Raw genomic sequence first — 25713 nt, 5'->3', positions numbered from 1 at the left:
TGTTAAGTGAATGTATAGGAGCCTTTGAACCAAGCGAGAAAGTAATTGTGGTAGGGGACCTGAATGCTAAAGTAGGAGAAACTTTTAGAGAGGGTGTGGTAGGTAAGTTTGGGGTGCCAGGTGTAAATGATAATGGGAGCCCTTTGATTGAACTTTGTATAGAAAGGGGTTTAGTTATAGGTAATACATATTTTAAGAAAAAGAGGATAAATAAGTATACAAGATATGATGTAGGGCAAAATGACAGTTTGCTGGATTATGTATTGGTAGATAAAAGACTGTTGAGTAGACTTCAGGATGTACATGTTTATAGAGGGGCCACAGATATATCAGATCACTTTCTAGTTGTAGCTACACAGTAAAAGGTAGATGGGATACAAGGAGAATAGAAGCATCAGGGAAGAGAGAGGTGAAGGTTTATAAACTAAAAGAGGAGGCAGTTAGGGTAAGATATAAACAGCTATTGGAGGATAGATGGGCTAATGAGAGCATAGGCAATGGGGTCGAAGAGGTATGGGGTAGGTTTAAAAATGTAGTGTTAGAGTGTTCAGCAGAAGTTTGTGGTTACAGGAAAGTGGGTGCGGGAGGGAAGAGGAGCGATTGGTGGAATGATGATGTGAAGAGAGTAGTAAGGGAGAAAAAGTTAGCATATGAGAAGTTTTTACAAAGTAGAAGTGATGCAAGGAGGGAAGAGTATATGGAGAAAGAGAGAGAGGTTAAGAGAGTGGTGAAGCAATGTAAAACGAGAGGAAATGAGAGAGTGGGTGAGATGTTATCAACAAATTTTGTTGAAAATAAGAAAAAGTTTTGGAGTGAGATTAACAAGTTAAGGAAGCCTAGAGAACAAATGGATTTGTCAGTTAAAAATAGGAGAGGAGAGTTATTAAATGGAGAGTTAGAGGTATTTTGAAGATGGAGGGAAAATTTTGAGGAATTGTTAAATGTTGATGAAGATAGGGAAGCTGTGATTTCGTGTATAGGGCATGGAGGAACAACATCTTGTAGGAGTGAGGAAGAGCCAGTTGTGAATGTGGGGGAAGTTCGTGAGGCAGTAGGTAAAATGAAAGGGGGTAAGGCAGCCGGGATTGATGGGATAAAGATAGAAATGTTAAAAGCAGGTGGGGATATAGTTTTGGAGTGGTTGGTGCAATTATTTAATAAATGTTTGGAAGAGGGTAAGGTACCTAGGGATTGGCAGAGAGCATGCATAGTTCCTTTGTATAAAGGCAAAGGGGATAAAAGAGAGTGCAAAAATTATAGGGGGATAAGTCTGTTGAGTATACCTGGCAAAGTGTATGGTAGAGTTATTATTGAAAGAATTAAGAGTAAGACGGAGAATAGGATAGCAGATGAACAAGGAGGCTTTAGGAAAGGTAGGGGGTGTGTGGGCCAGGTGTTTACAGTGAAACATATAAGTGAACAGTATTTAGATAAGGCTAAAGAGGTCTTTGTGGCATTTATGGATTTGGAAAAGGTGTATGACAGGGTGGATAGGGGGGGGGCAATGTGGCAGATGTTGCAGGTGTATGGTGTAGGAGGTAGGTTACTGAAAGCAGTGAAGAGTTTTTACGAGGATAGTGGGGCTCAAGTTAGAGTATGTAGGAAAGAGGGAAATTATTTCCCAGTAAAAGTAGGCCTTAGACAAGGATGTGTGATGTCACCGTGGTTGTTTAATATATTTATAGATGGGGTTGTAAGAGAAGTAAATGCGAGGGTCTTGGCAAGAGGCGTGGAGTTAAAAGATAAAGAATCACACATAAAGTGGGAGTTGTCACAGTTGCTCTTTGCTGATGACACTGTGCTCTTGGGAGATTCTGAAGAGAAGTTGCAGAGATTGGTGGATGAATTTGGTAGGGTGTGCAAAAGAAGAAAATTGAAAGTGAATACAGGAAAGAGTAAGGTTATGAGGATAACAAAAAGATTAGGTGATGAAAGATTGGATATCAGATTGGAGGGAGAGAGTATGGAGGAGGTGAATGTATTCAGATATTTGGGAGTGGATGTGTCAACGGATGGGTTTATGAAAGATGAGGTGAATCATAGAATTGATGAGGGGAAAAGGGTGAGTGGTGCACTTAGGAGTCTGTGGAGACAAAGAACTTTGTCCTTGGAGGCAAAGAGGGGAATGTATGAGAGTATAGTTTTACCAACGCTCTTATATGGGTGTGAAGCATGGGTGATGAATGTTGCAGCGAGGAGAAGGCTGGAGGCAGTGGAGATGTCATGTCTGAGAGCAATGTGTGGTGTGAATATAATGCAGAGAATTCGTAGTTTGGAAGTTAGGAGGAGGTGCGGGATTACCAAAACTGTTGTCCAGAGGGCTGAGGAAGGGTTGGTAGGTAAGACACATAGGCAACAGTTAGGCAACTTTATTCCGAAACGTTTCGCCTACACAGTAGGCTTCTTCAGTCGAATACAGAAAGTAGGCAGGAACAGTAGAGATGTGAAGACGATGTAATCAGTCCATCACCCTTGAAGTCATAGAATTTGAGGTTGTCAGTCCAGGCCGAGGGACTGACAACCTCAAATTCTACGACTTCAAGGGTGATGGACTGATTACATCGTCTTCACATCTCTACTGTTCCTGCCTACTTTCTGTATTCGATGGAACTGAACTTCTCCAGGCCGAGGGACTGACAACCTCAAATTCTACGACTTCAAGGGTGATGGACTGATTACATCGTCTTCACATCTCTACTGTTCCTGCCTACTTTCTGTATTCGACTGAAGAAGCCTACTGTGTAGGCGAAACGTTTCGGAATAAAGTTGCCTAACTGTTGCCTGTGTGTCTTACCTACCAACCTGTCGGTATTGTATACCATTTTGATGAGGAAGGGTTGTTGAGGTGGTTCGGACATGTGGAGAGAATGGAGCGAAACAGAATAACTTCAAGAGTGTATCAGTCTGTAGTGGAAGGAAGGCGGGGTAGGGGTCGGCCTAGGAAAGGTTGGAGGGAGGGGGTAAAGGAGGTTTTGTGTGCGAGGGGCTTGGACTTCCAGCAGGCATGCGTGAGCGTGTTTGATAGGAGTGAATGGAGACAAATGGTTTTTAATACTTGACGTGCTGTTGGAGTGTGAGCAAAGTAACATTTATGAAGGGGTTCAGGGAAACCGGCAGGCCAGACTTGAGTCCTGGAGATGGGAAGTACAGTGCCTGCACTCTGAAGGAGGGGTGTTAATGTTGCAGTTTAAAAATTGTAGTGTAAAGCACCCTTCTGGCAAGACAGTGATGGAGTGAATGATGGTGAAAGTTTTTCTTTTTCGGGCCACCCTGCCTTGGTGGGAATTGGCCAGTGTGATAATAAAAAATAAATAATGGTCACAAAGCACAAAACTAGTGATAGTGGCAGTTCTTCGAAGCCTAAGAGAAGCTGTGAAATGCTTCCCCATCAGTGAAAAATTGCTAATTCTCCACTTAATACAACCAGAAAAAAAATCGTATGCTGAGGTCGCTAAGATGTAAGGTAAGAATGAATCTTTCAGTGGTGACCTGTACTTAGTTCGGTGGTGATCTGTACTTAGTTCAGTGGTGACCTGTACTTAGCTCTGTGAAGACTTGCCTGTGTGCTCTGTGAATCTGAACCAAGATGTCCTCTCTTGAGCAACTCTGCCAGCAGCTAAAAGAGGAGCTTAGGCGATTGATGGAGGAAAACAAGAAGATTCGTAGTAATCCTCCTGTTGAGAGTCCTCAGGTCAAGAGGGTAACCTGGTCAGTGGACAGGAAACATGGAACGAAGCTGAAGATCAAGAAGACTGTTGGAGTGGCAGAAACAGCAAAGAACCAAAAGACTACTGTGGAAACTTCCAACCCATTTTCGGTGCTACCCGACGAATGTGGGTTGTCTACTGGGAACATCACAACGAGCATCAAGGAAGCATTGGCAGATAAGAGCGAGTCGACATCCCTTGAAAACCCGATGAAGACCATCGAGAAAGTCATGAAGAACTCCACCAGTGAAGGTAAGAACACTGTTTTAGTTGGGGACAGTCAGGTTAAGTTTATGGATAGGACTTTTTTTGCCTTAGGGACAGGAAGAGGAGGCAGAGGGTACTTTCCTGGGGCTGGGATGGGGGATATTATTAGCCATCTAGACGATATCATTAAAGGTAACGGGAGCAATCCTATTATCTGCCTCATTGTGGGAGGCAACAATCTTGGCAGACGGAGTGAAGACCTAATTAGTAGGTATAGTATAGCAATAGAGATAATTAGGAAGAAGGGTGGGATCCCTGTGATATGAGGCATTTTGCGCAGGAGAGGAGTTGGAAATGAATGGTTGTCCAGGGCAATTGGTGTCACTTGCTGGCTGGACAAACTCTAAGAAAAATGCAGTAACATTCATAGACAACTGGGACCTCTTCTATGGCAGAAATGACATGTATGCCAGAGATGGGGTTCACTTATCTAGGTTTGGGCAGGGAGCACTGGCCAATGCAGTGGAGGGAGCTGTTAGGCCTTTAAACTAGAAATAGTGGTATTAGTTTTGGAGGAAAATCAGTGAATTCTGAGTGTAGCGATAGTGTGAGTTTTAGGGAAACCAGTTATAGGCAGAATGAGGTAGTTAATGGTGAATATTGGAAAGCCAGTGGCATTAGGTGACAAGGAGAGTAACAGGAATAGTGGTGGAACAGAAATCAGCAGGAAGAGAAAAGAGAAGGGAGGTTTTCTGAAAATATATTATACTAATAGTCATAGTGTGAGAAATAAGATGGATGAATTGAGATTAGTTGCAAGTGCGGGTAACATTGATGTTTTTGCCATAACTGAGACATGGTTTAATATGAAAAATAGGGACATGCCTGCTGAATGTCACATTCAGGGTTTTAAATTATTCCAAGTAGATAGAAGTATCGGAAAGGGGGGTGGGGTTGCAGTTCTATGTCCAAGATCGTTTAAACTGTTCCATAAAACTGGGTGTAAAGTCTGAATCACATACTGAGTCTGTCTCGGTAGAATTTTCAGACGAGCATGAAAAATTTATTTTAGGCGTGATGTACCGTCCCCCCAAACTTGGACAGAGACTGAGGAAGACTACTGTGTGAGGAAATTGCTAGGGGCCATAAGGCACGATAACACTGTAATTCTAGGGGGACTTTAACTTTAGTCATATTGATTGGAATTCAATGACTGGGAATTTAGTGTTTAACAACTTCCTAGAGGTAGTAAAGGATTGTTTTTTAAAGCAGTTTGTTACAGAACCTACAAGGGGAAATAACCTGCTTAACTTGGTTCTGGCAAACAAGGAAACGCTTGTTAATAATTTAGAAATTTCAGAGGAACTTGGCACAAGTGACCACAAATCAATTACCTTCAGCACTGAATGGAAGTTTGATAATAGGGATAACTCAGTAACAGTCCCAGATTTTCACTTAGCAGATTACAATAGGCTTAGAGAACAACTATCACCTGTGGACTGGGGTAACGAAGAGAACTATGAACATGAGAGCTTTCTAAACACTATACAGGCTGCCCAAAGTACAGTGGACCCCCGGTTAACGATTTTTTTTTCACTCCAGAAGTATATTCAGGTGCCAGTACTGACCGAATTTGTTCCCATAAGGAATATTGTGAAGTAGATTAGTCCATTTCAGACCCCCAAACATACAGGTACAAACGCACTTACATAAATACACTTACATAATTGGTCGCATTCGGAGGTAATCGTTATGCGGGGGTCCACTGTACATACATTTATTCCGCATAAAGAAATTAGACAGAATAGAAATGACCCTAAATGAATGAATAACAGGCTCAAATATCTTTTAGGGCAAAAGAAAGGAATTTATATGCACATCAAAAGAGGTGAGGGCCATCTTTTGAATCAATGTATTGACATTAAGAGGGACATTAAAAAGGGGATAAGAAAAGCTAAACGGGACTATGAAATTAAAGTTGCTAGAGATTCGAAAACTAATCCAAAAGGTTTCTTCCAGGTTTGCAGAACAAAAGTTAGAGAAAAGATAGGTCTCCTTAAAAATAACTCTGGGCATCTTACTGACAAGGAGAATGAAATGTGCTCAATTTTTAATAATTATTTTATCTTGGTTTTCACACAGGAAGACACTAACAATATCCCAGTAATTAATTTTTATAGTGGGCCTCAAGAAAAATTATGTAATATCACAGTCACTAGCGAAATGGTTATGAAACAAATAGACCGACTGAAACAAAATAAATCGCTTGGACCTGATGAGCTTTTTTCAAGGGTTCTTAAGGAATGCAAAATGAAACTCTGTGAACCTTTAATTAAAATTTTTAATTTATCTCTGCAAACAGGTGTAGTGTCTGATATGTGGAAGATGGCTAGCGTAGTTCCTATTTTTAAAGCAGGGGACAAGTCGTTACCATCAAATTACCACCCAATAAGCCTAACCTCAATTGTAGGCAAATTACAGTGGACTCTCAACCAACGGCATTAACCTGTTCCAGAGAGCTTGCCGTTGGTCGAATTAATTTTCCCAATAAGAAATAATGGAAATAGAATTAATCCATTCCTGACACCCCAAAGTATGAAAAATTTTTTCTTTTTTAAAGATGAAATATAAATATACAAACAGAAAACAATGACAAATAAATATAAAGCACTAATAAAATGGATAAATGAACATTTCACATCATGCTTACCTTTACTGACTTATCTTTACCGACTCAACTTGTTGGTACTATAGGGCTCCGCTTTACGGCGTTTCGCTTTATGGCGTTCCACTAATACGGTCAATTCAAATTATGACCAAAACTCGCTATACGGCTTCCCCCATCTGACTTTCTAATACGGTCACCGCGCCCCGCCCTGTTTGTTTACATTCTCTGTCAGATCCATAAGCACAAAGTCTCTCCATTATGTCTGGAAACTCTAAAATTTCAAGTGTTTTTAACCCTTTGACTGTCGCAGCCGTATATATACGTCTTACGAGGTACTGTGTTTGACGTATATACAGTGGACCCCCGCATAACGATTACCTCCGAATGCGACCAATTATGTAAGTGCGTTTGTATGTGTATGTTTGGGGGTCTGAAATGGACTAATCTACTTCACAATATTTCTTATGGGAACAAATTCGGTCAGTACTGGCACCTGAACATACTTCTGGAGTGAAAAAATATCGTTAACCGGGGGTCCACTGTATACTCATAAATTCTAGCGGCTTCAAATCAAGCAGGAGAAAGCTGGTAGGCCCACATGTGAGAGAATGGGTCTGTGTGGTCAGTGTGCACCATATAAAAAAAATCCTGGAGCACGCAGTGCATAATGAGAGAAAAAAAATCTCCGACCGTTTTTTTTTAATTAAAGTGCCGACGTTGTGGTCTATTTTCGTATAGTATTTATGGTTGTATTCTCGTTTTCTTGGTCTCATTTGATAGAATGGATAACATGTTATAGAAATAGAGGTGATTTTGATTGATTTTACTATAAAAAGAACCTAGAAATGGAGCTCAAAGTAGGGGAAATGTTTGATTTTTGCCAATGTTCAAAAGTAAACAAATGATGCCATTGTCCAATAAATGTCCAACTAGCCATTCTAATATGCAGTCATGAATGGGTTGATGTTATTTATACAATTATTACAGTATTGCAATAGTCTGCATAATAGTAAGTCTTCTATTTTTTGTTTGAATAAAAATTCAAAATAGAAAGCAAGAGTAATATCAGAGGGGCCTGGAGATGTGACTGATGAACAAAGAAAACGTTATTTTAGAGCCAGGAATGTCTGCATTGTTCATTCTGGACCTTATTTTGAAATTGTCATATTTTTTAGTTTTCGTGAAATTGGCCAAATTGCAAATTTCTGACCACATTATTAGGTAGTTGAAATCGGTAAATGGGCAGTTTCTTGTACTCAATCGATAGAAAAAATGGAGTTCTAAAGAAATAGCTATGAGTTTGGGCGACTGGAACAAGGGAATTAGCCGAAAATAGGGCTCAAATTGGGCGAAATCGCCGATTTGTAAACAGCACCGAGGTCGCTAACTTCGTGAGAGCATAATTCCGTCAGTTTTCCATCAAATTTCGTTTTTTTGGTGTCATTACAATCGGGAAAAGATTCTCTATCATTTCATAAAAAATATTTTTTTTTTTTTAAATTTTGCGACACCAGGAGACACCTCAGGATTGGGGATTGCGACAGTCAAAGGGTTAAAAGTTATTTAATATTTTATATATACTCTGATAATTATACTTACGTATACCTGTACCTAAATAAACTTACATACTGTGCTGGAATGCAGGTACACATTAAAATCAATAAGAGTGTCTTATATCTCGAGACGTCATATTAGTAATGATAATAATAATCACCGAGTCTCATTTAAATGTTGTATATTACGTTAATATACATATTTTCATTAATCCATCTATGATATTTTTTCAAAATTATATAATAAGCATGATGCATAACATAAAGATGACAAATACATCCCACAGTAGAATAAATAAACATAAATATGAGATGTGGTAGCCAGACGACTTGCACAAATGATGCCATATTAGAAATAATAATAATAATAATAATCACCGAGTCTCATTAAATGTCATATATTATGTTAACATACACATTTTCATTAATCCATCCATGATATTTTTTTCAAAATTATATAATAAACACGATACATAACATATAAAGATGATAAATACACCCCACAATAGAATAAATAAACATAAATATGAGATGCCGTAGCCAGATAACTTGTACAAGTGACGGCAAGAATAACATTTTCTCTAGTCTAACATAAGAGAAAATGTGTTACTGGGGGTAAATGTAGAAAATTATTCCTTTTGCATGTTTTTTTTTTTTTCAACAAGTCGGCCGTCTCCCACCGAGGCAGGGTGACCCAAAAAAGAAAGAAAATCCCCAAAAAGAAAATACTTTCATCATCATTCAACACTTTCACCACACTCACACATTATCACTGTTTTTGCAGAGGTGCTCAGAATACAACAGCTTAGAAGCATACACATATAAAGATACACAACATATCCCTCCAAACTGCCAATATCCCAAACCCTTCCTTTAAAGTGCAGGCATTGTACTTCCCATTTCCAGGACTCAAGTCCGACTATATGAAAATAACCGGTTTCCCTGAATCCCTTCACTAAATATTACCCTGCTCACACTCCAACAGATCGCCAGGTCCCAAGTACCATTCGTCTCCATTCACTCCTATCTAACACACTCACGCACGCTTGCTGGAAGTCCAAGCCCCTTGCCCACAAAACCTCCTTTATCCCCTCTCTCCAACCCTTTCAAGGACGACCCCTACCCCGCCTTCTTTCCCCTATAGATTTATATGCTTTCCATGTCATTCTACTTTGATCCATTCTCTCTAAATGACCAAACCACCTCAACAACCCCTCTTCAGCCCTCTGACTAATACTCTTATTAACTCCACACCTTTTCCTAATTTCCACACTCTGAATTTTCTGCATAATATTTACACCACACATTGCCCTTAAACAGGACATCTCCACTGCCTCCAACCGTCTCCTTGCTGCTGCATTTACCACCCAAGCTTCACACCCATATAAGAGTGTTGGTAATACTATACTTTCATACATTCCCTTCTTTGCCTCCATAGATAACGTTTTTTGACTCCACATATACCTCAACGCACCACTCACCTTTTTTCCCTCATCAATTCTATGATTAACCTCATCCTTCATAAATCCATCCGCCAACACGTCAACTCCCAAGTATCTGAAAACATTCACTTCTTCCATACTCCTCCTCCCCAATTTGATATCAAAATTTTCTTAATCTAAATCATTTGATACCCTCATCACCTTACTCTTTTCTATGTTCACTTTCAACTTTCTACCTTTACGCACATTCCCAAACTCATCCACTAACCTTTGCAATTTTTCTTTAGAATCTTCCATAAGCACAGTATCATCAGCAAAAAGTAACTGTCAATTCCCATTTTGAATTTGATTCCCCAAAATTTAATCTCACCCCTCTCCCAAACACCCTAGCATTTACTTCCTTTACAGCCCCATCTATAAATATATTAAACAACCATGGTGACATTACACATCCCTGTCTAAGACCAACTTTTACCGGGTAGTAGTCTCCCTCTCTTCTACACACCCTAACCTGAGCCTCACTATCCTCATAAAAACTCTTTACAGCATATAATAACTTACCACCTATTCCATATACTTGCAACATCTGCCACATTGCTCCTCTACCCACTCTATAATATGCCTTTTCTAAATACATAAATGCAATAAAAACTTCCCTATCTTTATCTAAATACTGTTCACATATATGCTTCAATGTAAACACTTGATCTACACATCCCCTACCCACTCTGAAACCTCCTTGCTCATCCACAATCCTACATCCTGTCTTACCTCTAATTCTTTCAATTATAACCCTATCGTACACTTTTCCTGGTATACTCAGTAAACTTATTCCTCTATAATTTTTACAGTCTCTTTTGTCCCCTTTCCCTTTATATAAAGGGACTATACATGCTCTCCGCCAATCCCTAGGTACCTTCCCCTCTTTCATACATTTATTAAACAAAAGTACCAATCACTCCAACACTATATCCCCCCCTGCTTTTAACATTTCTGTCATGATACCATCAGTTCCAGCTGCTTTACCCCCTTTCATTCTACGTAATGCCTCACGTACCTCCCCCACACTTACATTCTGCTCTTCTTCACTCCTAAAAGATGGTATACCTCCCTGACCAGTGCACGAAATTACTGCCTCTCTTTCTTCCTTAACATTTAAAAGTTCCTCAAAATATTCTCGCCATCTACCTAATACATTGGACCCTCGACCAGCGATGGCATCGATTAATGATAAATCTGACTAGCCATACATTTTATTGTAAAAATTTTGCCTCGATTAGCGCTAAAAAACTCGACCAACACTATTCGTTCCGTATGAGACGCGTCCACTTCTGGCCAGTGTTTACAAGCCAGCCAGCCACCGCGGTCGCTTCCAAGCATACAATCGGAACATTTCATATTATCACAGCCTTTTTAGTGATTGCACCTGCAAAATAAGTCACCATGGGCCCCAAGAAAGCTTCTAGTGCCAACCCTACAGCAAAAAGGGTGAGAATTACTATGGATATGAAGAAAGAGATCATTGCTAAGTATGAAAGTGGAGTGCATGTCTCCGAGCTGGCCATGCTGTACACAAAACCCCAATCAACCATCGCTACTATTGTGGCCAAGAAAACGGCAATCAAGGAAGCTGTTCTTGCCAAAGGTGCAACTGTTTTCGAAACTGAGATTGCAAGTGATAGAAGATGTTGAGAGACTGTTATTGGTATGGATAAACGAAAAACAGATAGCAGGAGATAGCATCTCTCAAGCGATCATATGTGAAAAGGCTAGGAAGTTGCATGACGATTTAATTAGAAAAATGCCAGCAACTAGTGGTGATGTGAGTGAATTTAAGGCCAGCAAAGGTTGGTTTGAGAGATTTAAGAATCGTAGTGGCATACATAGTGTGATAAGACATGGTGAGGCTGCCAGTTTGGACCAAAAAGCAGCTGAAAAATATGTGCAGGAATTCAAGGAGTACATAGACAGTGAAGGACTGAAACCTGAACAAGTGTTTAATGGTGACACTGACAATGTTGTGAAACACTTTAGGAATGTCATAAAGGAACGGGAGGTACAGGCCTCTATGGGCAGATATGTTGTGCGGCAGAGGTCCAGTGACTCTCAAGCTGGTCCTAGTGGCATTAAAAGAAGAAGGGAAGTAACCCCGAAAAAGGACTTGCTACCTCAAGTCCTAATGGAAGGGGATTCCCCTTCTAAACACTAAGACCATCAACACACTCCCCTCTTCCCATCCCATCAATGATCACCAGATCTTCAATAAAGGTAAGTGTCATGTAACTGTGCATGTCTTCTTCAGTTTGTGTGTATTAAAATTAATATTTCATGTGTTAAAATTTTTTTTTTTCAATACTTTTGGGTGTCTTGCACGGATTAATTTGATTTCCATTATTTCTTATGGGGAAAATTAACTTGACTAACGATTATTCTGACTAACGATGAGCTCTCAGGAACGGATTAATAGCGTTAGTCGAGGGTCCACTGTACCTCCATCTCCATCTGCATGTAAATCTATATTTAAGCTAGGGAAGTGACCCCTGAAGTGACCTCGAGTCCTTATGGAGGAGGATTTCCCTTCCAAACAATAACCTCTCTTCCCACTCTCCTCCTCCCTGTCTTCCATTCATCAATAACAGCCTTCAATAAAGGTAACTGTTATGCTGAATGTTCATTCTTTTGTGTCTGGGTGTCTGGAACGAATTAATTGGATTTACATTATCTCTTATGGGGAAAATGGATTCGAAAATTGTCTATTTCGATAATAGTCACACTTCCAGGAACGGATTAATTACAAAAAACGAGGGACCACTGTACTTTTTTTTTCAAAAAAGTCAGGGTTGAATTATATTCTAATTTATACGGTACTCTAGTAGTATTAAGATCAAGACTTTTTTGTTGGAAACATTTTAATTACTATGCCTACTAAATACTTATCAACAAAATTTAGTTCAAAGCTTCAATACAACAACAGCCATTACCTTGCCAGCTTCCAGGTCAGCTTTAAGGTTCTCCAAGTGCGAATGGATATTTTCAATACGTTCATCTGGTCCTTGGTCTGACAGAATCTGAGTTACGATGTGCCTGTGGAAACAACATATCATAATATATCTACATAGTGCTATATCATTGTTTTATATACACTGTTTTATCTATGGGCTGTTTTCTTTTTTTTTTGTGGCATTTGTAGCCATAGAAGCAGAGCTAAATTTGTGAGTCTTGTCTTCAGTACAGCCTCTCCTCGCTTAACGATGTACTGTACTCGTTTACAGATGACTCAGACTTACGATGGGCTCTCTGACCAGTTTGCATACCTAAATAATGTATATTAGAGCAGATTTCCTCTATTCTGTTTATTACAATATACAGTATATATACTTTTGTATAAACATTTAAAAATATACTAAAAATGTTATAAATGGTGCAAAGGTGACATTAAAATATCAAAGATGACTGACACAAACCCACTACCATAATAGTATGCTCCTTGATTAACAACGAATTTGTTTACCAACGAGGTTTTAGGAATGGAACTCCACCATCAAGTGAGGAGAGGCTGTACTTAATTTATCTTAATTTTTCAAGTTTCCAATGATTTTAGCACTTACTACTGCCTTGCACGTACTTTCATTGCTTCATCACAATGTGAAGAACTTTCTAGAATAGTATACTTTCAGTACCTACCTTAGTTTATACCTACAGTGTTCGTCACTGCGTTATGCTGAGTGAGCGCCCTGGCATAATGCAGTGACAAAAATCAAAGGCCTACCATACAAAGGGGGGGCCTATTTTCGTCAGTGCATTCTGCTGGGTAGCAGCCATTAGCATAATGTCACAGCCTGCCACCACACTTCACAGTGACTACTCATTGCTCACGTGGCTGCCGCAGTGAGAGGAAGTGTTGCACTGCTGTTGTCTCTCATCCGCCCCATCTTTTGTCCGGTGTTCCCTTTGGTTTTGGGGCTAGACATGTTTGATTATGGGTAAAAGGAAGTCTAACACCTGAAACTATAGCTCAAATCACAGACAAAAGAAATAGTGGAGAATGTTAGCGTGTGTGAGCAGTCAGTGAAGAACTGGGTGCAGCGTTTCAAGAATGGTGGTGGTGTTGAGTTACCGTCTACCAAACCTCAGTCTGGCCCCTCGAAGAAGACATCTGTTAGTACCTTAACTGTATTAAAGAAGCAGTTAGAGTAACTGCTTCTTTTACCCATAATCAAACACGTATAGCCCCAAAACCAAAGGTAACACTGGACAAAAGATTGGGCGGATGAGACACAACAGTGTAACACTTCCTCTCACCACGGCAGCCACATAAGCAATGAGAAGTCACTGTGAAGTGTGGCAGCAGGCCGTGACATCATGCTAATGGCTGCAACCCAGCAGAATGCACTGACAAAAATAGACTCCCCTGTAGGGTAGGACTTTGACTTTTGTCACAGCAGTATGCTGGGGCGCTCACCTGGCATAATGCCGTGGCGAGCACTGCATATCCTATTGAACGTGATAGTTAATCTTATCAATTCTTTCTTATTCTTTTATAATCTTGCATGTGGCTATCATATCTCACGCTTAATTTACCTTATGAATGTCACCATAAACAAAGTCAGAGCAATACTTAAAAGCTAAGCCAGTAACAGAAGCATTCTGAAAATAGCCTTAAGTGATTATATTCACCTTAAGCTATTTTCATTGGTTCACCCATTTTAAGAAAATATAAACTCATTTTGAGCAATATTTAAAGAATTAGGACAACTCTCTCTTATGAGGTGGGTTCACATGATGAAATAATTTACCTTATTCTCTATATTGTTTGTCTAGCAAATAATTTTGGTTTATTATATTTAGACTTTGTGTGGTATACCTATATTTTATTTGGTACAAATCACACACACACACACACACACACACACACACACAAAAAAAAAAAAAAAAAAAAAAAAAGGGTTTATTTTTCTATGAAGTAAGTTTTATCTTTAGGATTACCACCTGATCCTAAAACTGTAAACCAACCACAGAATTTAGTTGAATCCTTTCTGCCTTGATACGCCTTCTTGAACGAGGTTCAACGGATATGTAAGGAGATATGGCTTCTGTGGTGTAATAATAATACAGTCAAACCTCGGTTTTCGTATGCCGTAGTTTGTATGGAAAACTATGATTATTCTCTATAAAATGTATTTTTTGTTAATATTTTTGGGTGTCTGGAACGGATTAATTGGAGTTACATTAATTTTTACGGGAAATGCTGCTTCAGTTTTCATATGATTCGGGTTTTCGTCAGACTTTTTCGAACAGATTAATCACGAAAACTGAGGTTCCACTGTATAGCTGAAAATTAGATCTAGCAAAAACTTTCTTGGTTTTCAGTTTCAAGTGACATTATCTAGAATATTATGTCCCCCCCCCCAAAAAGAAAACATGCTACATAGCCAAAGTTGTAAGAGGTGACTAAAATGTTGAAAGCAAGAGGTTAGTAACACTTTCTCCTGTATAAATTACAAAATTTAAAAAGAAAAACTTTCATTTTTCTTTTTAGGTTGCCCTGCCTCAGTGGGATGCAGCCCATTCGTCAAGAAGGGGAAAAAAAAAAATTATTCGAGAGGTATCACCCTGGATAAAGCCACACACATTGAATGCTTATACATATAACTGCCTCTATATAACTTACTTTCCACAGTCTGATGCAATCTGCGACCAATCACGTCTTACAATATCCAGACCTTTGAGTTCTTGCTCTTCAACCAACTGGCCATTTGGAAGTTTAGTGACTGTGAGGGCTGCATATTTCTTCTTTTTCAAGAGAAGCATGTATTTAAACACACCATCAATCTCCAACTCCAGTAACTTGTACAATTTGTTGACCTCTGATTTGATCTAATGAAATCAAATTGTATACACTAGAATTGAGTTTGCAAACCATACATAGCATACATAAAATACAATCCCTAGAACTTCCAATAATATTACCAAAGTAGTCCTGATTATAAACTAAACACAATAAAATGAGGAATAGATTTCACCATGGAAAAAAGTTTAACCGTCTGATTTAGCAGTGACCAAATGTATGCTCATTTCCATGCATTTTCTTTATGTAGTAGGGAGCACACATTCAGAAATTACTGAGCATGGTGGTGGTTAAAAAGCTACAGAAAAAAGAAGTTATAAGATATGAATATACTGGACATTCTCATTCTCTCACTTGCACTTTCCCTAGAATCCTCAAATTTGTTTTTTTCATATCTGATTCTTCTTCAGGCACTTTCCCTAGTATGCTCAATTTTCTTTTTTTCACATCTGACTCTTCTTTAGCTTTATATTTAATAATAAGACAGGAGAGTGGGAGCAAGAGATAGCAAATCATTACAGCAGATGATGCACATTTGGTCCAAGCCATACACCTCTATCTCTCTCTCTCTCACTTGCTTCCCCTTGGCCTTTAGTCTTAAGAAGCATTTTCACAACTTCCATAAATACATAGACAAGAATGAAGGAGTGTGTGTGTGTTCACTTACATGTGTTACAGTGAATTATGCCTCCATCTCTGTTTTTTTTTTTTTTAAGTTGAAAAAAATTAAAATACAAACACAGGCTGAGATTGTCAATTACCCTACTCTAAGTTTATTATCTTTCTTTACATATACCTTAAATTCTAATATGAAAAACAAAATATGTATGTATCAAGTGGTTAGCAATGCAATTATTTTTTTTAACATGTCGGCCGTTTCCCACCAAGGTAGGGTGACCCAAAAAGAAAGAGAGAAAGAAAGAAAGAAAAAAAAAAAAAAAAAAAAAAACTTTCATCATCGTTCAACATTTTCACCATCATTCATACAAAAAATCACTGTCTTTGCAGAGGTGCTCAGATACGACAGTTTAGATGTCCCTCCAAACAGCTAACATCCCAAACCCCTCCTTTAAAGTGCAAGCATTGTACTTTCCACTACCAGGACTCGAGTTCAGCTAACCAGTTACCCCGAATCCCCTCACAAAATGTTACCCTGCTCATAATGCAATGTAAATATGCTGGACTAAAGTAAGAAAATAAATGATACAAAATTACACTGAGAAAATTATAGCAACTAAAAATTTTACCTTATGTCCTAGTTTGAAAACTTGATCATAATCAGTACAGTTGCTGTTAATCATGATTGAATCCGTGTCTCCATATATCACTTCAAAATTCAACTTCTGAACAAGGTCCTGTGTATGAAGCAGAATCTCACGACCTTTACCTGAAATAGCACAATACGTCAAGTAATACATTTCAACAATTATGGTGAGCAAATAAAATAATTATGAAGCCCCTCTCTACAGTAAACGAGATCTTTAATAGAGTAAGGTTAACAATAGTAGGAAATGATAACTATTAAAAGTGCAACTGACAAATATCACTTCATCTTTCAACACACTGGCCGTATCCCACCGAGGTGGGGTGGCCCAAAAGGAAAAACGAAAGTTTCTCCTTTTACATTTAGTAATATATACAGGACAAGAGGTTACTAGCCCCTTGCTCCCGGCATTTTAGTCGCCTCTTACAACACGCATGGCTCATGGAGGAAGAATTCTGTTCCACTTCCCCATGGAGGTAAGAGGAAATAAACAAGAACAAGAACTAGTAAGAAAAATGGGAGAAAACCCAGAGGGGTGTGTGTATACATATATGCTTGTACATGTATGTGTAGTGTGACCTAAGTGTAAGAAGAAGTAGCAAGACGTACCTGAAACCTTGCATGTTTATGAGACAGAAAAATGGACACCAGCAATCCTAACATCATGTAAAACAATTACAGGTTTCCGTTTTACACTCACTTGGCAGGACGGCAGTACCTCCCTGGGCGGTTGCTGTCTACCAACCTACTACATAGGACAAAAATCACTTACTTGTATTTTATTATTATATTGAGATCTATTTTTTTTTTTATCACACTGGCCGATTCCCACCAAGGCAGGGTGGCCCGAAAAAGAAAAACTTTCACCATCATTCACTCCATCACTGTCTTGCCAGAAGGGTGCTTTACACTACAATTTTTAAACTGCAACATTAACACCCCTCCTTCAGAGTGCAGGCACTGTACTTCCCATCTCCAGGACTCAAGTCCGGCCTGCCGGTTTCCTGGAACCCCTTCATAAATGTTACTTTGCTCACACTCCAACAGCACGTCAAGTATTAAAAACCATTTGTCTCCATTCACTAATATCAAACACGCTCACGCATGCCTGCTGGAAGTCCAAGCCCCTCGCACACAAAACCTCCTTTACCCCCTCCCTCCAACCTTTCCTAGGCCGACCCCTACCCCGCCTTCCTTCCACTACAGACTGATACACTCTTGAAGTTATTCTGTTTCGCTCCATTCTCTCCACATGTCCGAACCACCTCAACAACCCTTCCTCAGCCCTCTGGACAACAGTTTTGGTAATCCCGCACCTCCTCCTAACTTCCAAACTATGAATTCTCTGCATTATATTCACACCACACATTGCTCTCAGACATGACATCTCCACTGCCTCCAGCCTTCTCCTCGCTGCAACATTCATCACCCATGCTTCACACCCACATAAGAGCGTTGGTAAAACTATACTCTCATACATTCCCCTCTTTGCCTCCAAGGACAAAGTTCTTTGTCTCCACAGACTCCTAGGTGCACCACTCACCCTTTTCCCCTCATCAATTCTATGATTCACCTCATCTTTCATAGACCCATCCGCTGACACGTCCACTCCCAAATATCTGAATACATTCACCTCCTCCATACTCTCTCCCTCCAATCTGATATTCAATCTTTCATCACCTAATCTTTTTGTTATCCTCATAACCTTACTCTTTCCTGTATTCACTTTCAATTTTCTTCTTTTGCACACCCTACCAAATTCATCCACCAATCTCTGCAACTTCTCTTCAGAATCTCCCAAGAGCACAGTGTCATCAGCAAAGAGCAACAGTGACAACTCCCACTTTATGTGTGATTCTTTATCGTTTAACTCCACGCCTCTTGCCAAGACCCTCGCATTTACTTCTCTTACAACCCCATCCATAAATATATTAAACAACCACGGTGACATCACACATCCTTGTCTAAGGCCTACTTTTACTGGGAAATAATTTCCCTCTTTCCTACATACTCTAACTTGAGCCTCACTATCCTCGTAAAAACTCTTCACTGCTTTCAGTAACCTACCTCCTACACCATACACCTGCAACATCTGCCACATTGCCCCCTATCCACCCTGTCACACGCCTTTTCCAAATCCATAAATGCCACAAAGACCTCTTTAGCCATATCTAAATACTGTTCACTTATATGTTTCACTGTAAACACCTGGTCCACACACCCCCTACCTTTCCTAAAGCCTCCTTGTTCATCTGCTATCCTATTCTCCGTCTTACTCTTAATTCTTTCAATAATAACTCTACCATACACTTTGCCAGGTATACTCAACAGACTTATCCCCCTATAATTTTTGCACCCTCTTTTATCCCCTTTGCCTTTATACAAAGGAACTATTCATGCTCTCTGCCAATCCCTAGGTACCTTACCCTCTTCCATACATTTATTAAATAATTGCACCAACCACTCCAAAACTATATCCCCACCTGCTTTTAACATTTCTATCTTTATCCCATCAATCCCGGCTGCCTTACCCCTTTTCATTTTACCTACTGCCTCACGAACTTCCCCCACACTCACAATTGGCTCTTCCTCACTCCTACAAGATGTTGTTCCTCCTTGCCCTATACACAAAATCACAGCTTCCCTATCTTCATCAACATTTAACAATTCCTCAAAATATTCCCTCCATCTTCCCAATACCTCTAACTCTCCATTTAATAACTCTCCTCTCCTATTTTTAACTGACAAATCCATTTGTTCTCTAGGCTTTCTTAACTTGTTAATCTCACTCCAAAACTTTTTCTTATTTTCAACAAAATTTGTTGATAACATCTCACCCACTCTCTCATTTGCTCTCTTTTTACATTGCTTCACCACTCTCTTAACCTCTCTCTTTTTCTCCATATACTCTTCCCTCCTTGCATCACTTCTACTTTGTAAAAACTTCTCATATGCTAACTTTTTCTCCCTTACTACTCTCTTCACATCATCATTCCACCAATCGCTCCTCTTCCCTCCCGCACCCACTTTCCTGTAACCACAAACTTCTGCTGAACACTCTAACACTACATTTTTAAACCTACCCCATACCTCTTCGACCCCATTGCCTATGCTCTCATTAGCCCATCTATCCTCCAATAGCTGTTTATATCTTACCCTAACTGCCTCCTCTTTTAGTTTATAAACCTTCACCTCTCTCTTCCCTGATGCTTCTATTCTCCTTGTATCCCATCTACCTTTTACTCTCAGTGTAGCTACAACTAGAAAGTGATCTGATATATCTGTGGCCCCTCTATAAACATGTACATCCTGAAGTCTACTCAACAGTCTTTTATCTACTAATACATAATCCAACAAACTACTGTCATTTCGCCCTACATCATATCTTGTATACTTATTTATCCTCTTTTTCTTAAAATATGTATTACCTATAACTAAACCCCTTTCTATACAAAGTTCAATCAAAGGGCTCCCATTATCATTTACACCTGGCACCCCAAACTTACCTACCACACCCTCTCTAAAAGTTTCTCCTACTTTAGCATTCAGATCCCCTACCACAATTATTCTCTCACTTGGTTCAAAGGCTCCTATACATTCACTTAACATCTCCCAAAATCTCTCTCTCTCCTCTGCATTCCTCTCTTCTCCAGGTGCATACACGCTTATTATGACCCACTTCTCGCATCCAACCTTTACTTTAATCCACACAATTCTTGAATTTACACATTCATATTCTCTTTTCTCCTTCCATAACTGATCATTCAACATTACTGCTACCCCTTCCTTTGCTCTAACTCTCTCAGATACTCCAGATTTAATCCCATTTATTTCCCCCCACCGAAACTCCCCTACCCCCTTCAGCTTTGTTTCGCTTAGGGCCAGGACATCCAACTTCTTTTCATTCATAACATCAGCAATCATCTGTTTCTTGTCATCTGCACTACATCCACGCACATTTAAGCATCCCAGTTTTATTAAGTTTTTCTTCTTCTCTTTTTTAGTAAATGTCTACAGGAGAAGGGGTTACTAGCCCATTGCTCCCGGCATTTTAGTCGCCTCATATGACACGCATGGCTAACGGAGGAAAGATTCTTTTCCACATCCGAAGGACAATAGAAGAAATAAAGAGGAACAAGAGCTATTTAGAAAAAGAAGAAAAACCTAGATGTATGTATATATATATGCATGTGCGTGTCTGTGAAGTGTGACCAAAGTGTAAGTAGGAGTAGCAAGATATCCCTGTTATCTAGCGTGTTTATGAGACAGAAAAAAGAAACCAGCAATCCTACCATCATGCAAAACAGTTACAGGTTTCTGTTTCACAGTCATCTGGCAGGACGATAGTACTTCCCTGGGTGGTTGCTGTCTACCAACCTACTACCTACAAGAGATCTATTATATTGTTAAAAGCAGGTGGGGATATAGTTTTGGAGTGGATGGTGCAATTATTTAATAAATGTATGGAAGTGGGTAAGGTACCTAGGGATTGGCAGAGAGCATGCATAGTTCCTTTGTATAAAGGCAAAGGGGACAAAAGAGAGTGCAAAAATTATAGGGGTAGAAGTCTGTTGAGTATACCTGGTAAAGTGTATGGTAGAGTTATTATTGAAAGAATTAAGACTAAGACGGAGAATAGGACAGCAGATGAACAACGAGGCTTTAGGAAAGGTAGGGGGTGTGTGGACCAGGTGTTTACATTGAAACATATAAGTGAACAATATTTAGATAAGGCTAAAGAGGTCTTTGTGGCATTTATGGATTTGGAAAAGGCGTATGACAGGGTGGATAGGGGGGCAATGTGGCAGATGTATGGTATAGGAGGTAGGTTACTGAAAGCAGAGAAGAGTTTTTATGAGGATAGTGAGGCTCAAGTTAGAGTATGTAGGAAAGAGGGAAATTATTTCCCAGTACAAGTAGGCCTTAGACAAGGATGTGTGATGTCACCGTGGTTGTTTAATATATTTATAGATGGGGTAAGAAGAGAATTAAATGCGAGGGTCTTGGCAAGAGGCATGGAGTTAAAAGATAAAGAATCACACATAAAGTGGGAGTTGTCACAGTTGCTCTTTGCTGATGACACTGTGCTCTTGGGAGATTCTGAAGAGAAGTTGCAGAGATTGGTGGATGAATTTGGTAGGGTATGCAAATGAAAATTAAAAGTGAATACAGGAAAGAGTAAGGTTATGAGGATAACAAAAAGATTAGGTGATGAAAGATTGGATATCAGATTGGAAGGAGAGAGTATGGAGGAGGTGAATGTATTCAGATATTTGGGAGTGGACGTGTCAGCGGATGGGTCTATGAAAGATGAGGTGAATCATAGAATTGATGAGGGGAAAAGGGTGAGTGGTGGTGCACTTAGCAGTCTGTGGAGACAAAGAACTTTGTCCTTGGAGGCAAAGAGGGGAATGTATGAGAGTATAGTTTTACCAACGCTCTTATATTGGTGTGAAGCCTGGGTGATGAATGTTGCAGCGAGGAGAAGGCTGGAGGCAGTGGAGATGTCATGTCTGAGGGCAATGTGTGGTGTGAATATAATACAGAGAATTCATAGTTTGGAAGTTAGGAGGAGGTGCGGGATTACCAAAACTGCTGTCCAGAGGGCTGAGGAAGGGTTGCTGAGGTGGTTCGGACATGTAGAGAGAATGGAGCGAAACAGAATGACTTCAAGAGTGTATCAGTCTGTGGTGGAAGGAAGGCGGGGTAGGGGTCGGCCTAGGAAAGGTTGGAGAGAGGGGGTAAAGGAGGTTTTGTGTGCAAGGGGCTTGGACTTCCAGCAGGCATGTGTGAGCGTGTTTGATAGGAGTGAATGGAGACAAATGGTTTTTAATACTTGACGTGCTGTTGGAGTGTGTGCAAAGTAACATTTATGAAGGGGTTCCGGGAAACCGGCAGGCCGGACTTGAGTCCTGGAGATGGGAAGTACAATGCCTGCACTCTGAAGGAGGGGTGTTAATGTTGCAGTTTAAAAACTGTAGTGTGAAGCACCCTTCTGGCAAGACAGTGATGGAGTGAATGTTCGGGCCACCCTGCCTTGGTGGGAATCGGCCAGTGTGATAATAATAAAAAAAAAAAAAATAAAAAATTGAGATCTACAATAAAAACTCACATAATACTTAATTTTCAAAAACAGCATACAATTAAAATTTAATTTTGAGAGCCTATGTAATGCACAGTATTCTGGGTATTTAACCTGACAAATTACTAAACTCTAGGTGTGAATCAGTGTTAAATACTGGGTTTAACAAAAGTATTGCCAAGTAGAATATGAGTTCTTGCAAAAAACACCAATTAGCAAAATTACTATTTTGACTTAAGTTGAGAAAGGTTCCACAATCTAACAGGAAATAAAGAAAAAAGATACAAAAAATTACACTAAATATTTAATATATCTCGGATATGAAGTACTTCCATTTCCGTACAGAAAAATAAGCTAACAGAAACAGCCATCTACTCGACTATTATTACTAATAATCAAGGGAGAGCATTAAGCCCATAAGGGTCATATGTCATCAGGAAAACTAGAGGTAATCAGATATGATTAACCCTTTCAGGGTTTCGGACGTACTAATACAGCTTACACACCAGGGTTTTTGAAGTATTAATACACCTAAATTCTAGCGCCCTCAAATCTAGCGAGAGAAAGCTGGTAGGCCTACATATGAAAGAATGAATCTATGTGGTCAGTGTGCACAGTATAAAAAAAATCCTGCAGCACAGTGTTTTTGGATTAAAACAGCGACTTTGCACTGTATTTTCGTATGGTATTTATTGTTGTATTCTAGTTTTCCTGGTCTCATTTTATAGAATGGAAGATATATTACAGAAATTGAGATGATTTTGACTGGTTTTACAATGAAAAGTACCTTGAAATTGAGCTCAAAGTAGCAGAAATGTTCAATTTTTACCCAAGTTCAAAAGTAAACAAATCATGCTAAGCGTCCAATACACGTCAACTGGCAAGTCTAATATTCTTTCACAAGTGCGCTGATATTATTTATACCATTTCTACACTAATGCAGTAGTCTACATAACGGTAAATCTTCTATTTTTTGTGAGAATAAAAATTCAAAGTGGAAAGCAAAAGAATGTAAGAGGGGCCTGGGGATGTGACTAATGAACAGAGGAAATGTTACTTTAGTGCCATGAATGTCTTTCTTGTTTATTCTGGACCCTATTTGGAAATTGGCATCTTTTGAAATTTGTGTGAAATTGGCAAAACTGCTAAATTCTGAACACTTTATTGTATAGTTGAAATCAGTACATGGGTGGTTTCTTGTACTCATTCAATAGAGAAAAGGGAGTTCTAGCGAAATAGTTATGATTTTTGTCGACTAGTACACTGGAATTGGCCGAAAATAGGGCTCAAAGTGGGCAAAATCGCCGATGCATAAACATCATGGAGACTGCTAACTTTGTGAGAGCGTAATTCCGTAAGTTTTCCATCAAATTTCATACTTTTGGTGTCATCATGATTGGGAAAAGATTCTCTATCTTTTCATTAGATTTTTTTTTTTTTTTTAAAATTGGGGGACCCTGAGAACAAGTCTCTGAGAGGGCCTGTGGACCCTGAAAGGGTTAAAGGAAGGGAAGGGAACGTCTTACTCCGTGGATTAGAAGCCCATCACCTGCATCAAGAAACCAACCTGGACGGGTCATCTACTATAGTGACCTCTGTACATACACCTACTGCTCTCTGCTTTATCTATAAAAACTAGTTTCTATCTGTAACAGTGGTTCCCAAATGTTTTTCTCTGGGCCACACTTTTGGAGTAAAAATTTGATTGTGCCACACTTTTTTTTTTTATTATCACACTGGCCGATTCCCACCAAGGCAGGGTGGCTCGAAAAAGAAAAACTTTCACCATCATTCACTCCATCACTGTCTTGCCAGAAGGGTGCTTTACACTACAGTTTTTAAACTGCAACATTAACACCCCTCCTTCAGAGTGCAGGCACTGTACTTCCCATCTCCAGGACTCAAGTCCGGCCTGCCGGTTTCCCTGAATCCCTTCATAAATGTTACTTTGCTCACACTCCAACAGCACGTCAAGTATTAAAAACCATTTGTCTCCATTCACTCCTATCAAACACGCTCACGCATGCCTGCTGGAAGTCCAAGCCCCTCGCACACAAAACCTCTTTTACCCCCTCCCTCCAACCCTTCCTAGGCCGACCCCTACCCCGCCTTCCTTCCACTACAGACTGATACACTCTTGAAGTCATTCTGTTTCGCTCCATTCTCTCTACATGTCCGAACCACCTCAACAACCCTTCCTCAGCCCTCTGGACAACAGTTTTGGTAATCCCGCACCTCCTCCTAACTTCCAAACTACGAATTCTCTGCATTATATTCACACCACACATTGCCCTCAGACATGACATCTCCACTGCCTCCAGCCTTCTCCTCGCTGCAACATTCATCACCCACGCTTCACACCCATATAAGAGCGTTGGTAAAACTATACTCTCATACATTCCCCTCTTTGCCTCCAAGGACAAAGTTCTTTGTCTCCACAGACTCCTAAGTGCACCACTCACTCTTTTTCCCTCATCAATTCTATGATTCACCTCACCTTTCATAGACCCATCCGCTGACACGTCCACTCCCAAATATCTGAATACATTCACCTCCTCCATACTCTCTCCCTCCAATCTGATATTCAATCTTTCATCACCTAATCTTTTTGTTATCCTCATAACCTTACTCTTTCCTGTATTCACCTTTAATTTTCTTCTTTTGCACACCCTACCAAATTCATCCACCAATCTCTGCAGCTTCTCTTCAGAATCTCCCAAGAGCACAGTGTCATCAGCAAAGAGCAGCTGTGACAACTCCCACTTTGTGTGTGATTCTTTATCTTTTAACTCCACGCCTCTTGCCAAGACCCTCGCATTTACTTCTCTTACAACCCCATCTATAAATATATTAAACAACCACGGTGACATCACACATCCTTGTCTAAGGCCTACTTTTACTGGGAAAAAATTTCCCTCTTTCTTACATACTCTAACTTGAGC

General features: G+C 39.7%; 1 protein-coding gene across 2 annotated transcripts in view; it reads right to left on the bottom strand.

Annotated features, from left to right (window-relative positions):
* PolA1 (DNA polymerase alpha catalytic subunit) overlaps positions 1-25713 on the bottom strand; it is a 162286-nt gene that overhangs the window by 36753 nt on the left and 99820 nt on the right. For both annotated transcript variants that reach the window (XM_070085157.1, XM_070085158.1), the window contains exons 20-22: positions 16673-16812; positions 15249-15454; positions 12559-12661 (exon numbers count right to left, since the gene is read on the bottom strand). In XM_070085157.1, the coding sequence (XP_069941258.1) occupies positions 12559-12661; positions 15249-15454; positions 16673-16812 (449 nt within the window). The remainder of the gene's footprint in view (positions 1-12558; positions 12662-15248; positions 15455-16672; positions 16813-25713) is intronic.

This window comes from Cherax quadricarinatus, chromosome 15 (genome assembly GCF_038502225.1).
Source record: "Cherax quadricarinatus isolate ZL_2023a chromosome 15, ASM3850222v1, whole genome shotgun sequence".
In the NCBI taxonomy this organism is placed as follows: Eukaryota; Metazoa; Arthropoda; class Malacostraca; order Decapoda; family Parastacidae; genus Cherax; species Cherax quadricarinatus.
Note: the sequence above shows the minus strand (reverse complement) of the source record. Positions and strands in the feature narration are given on the sequence as shown.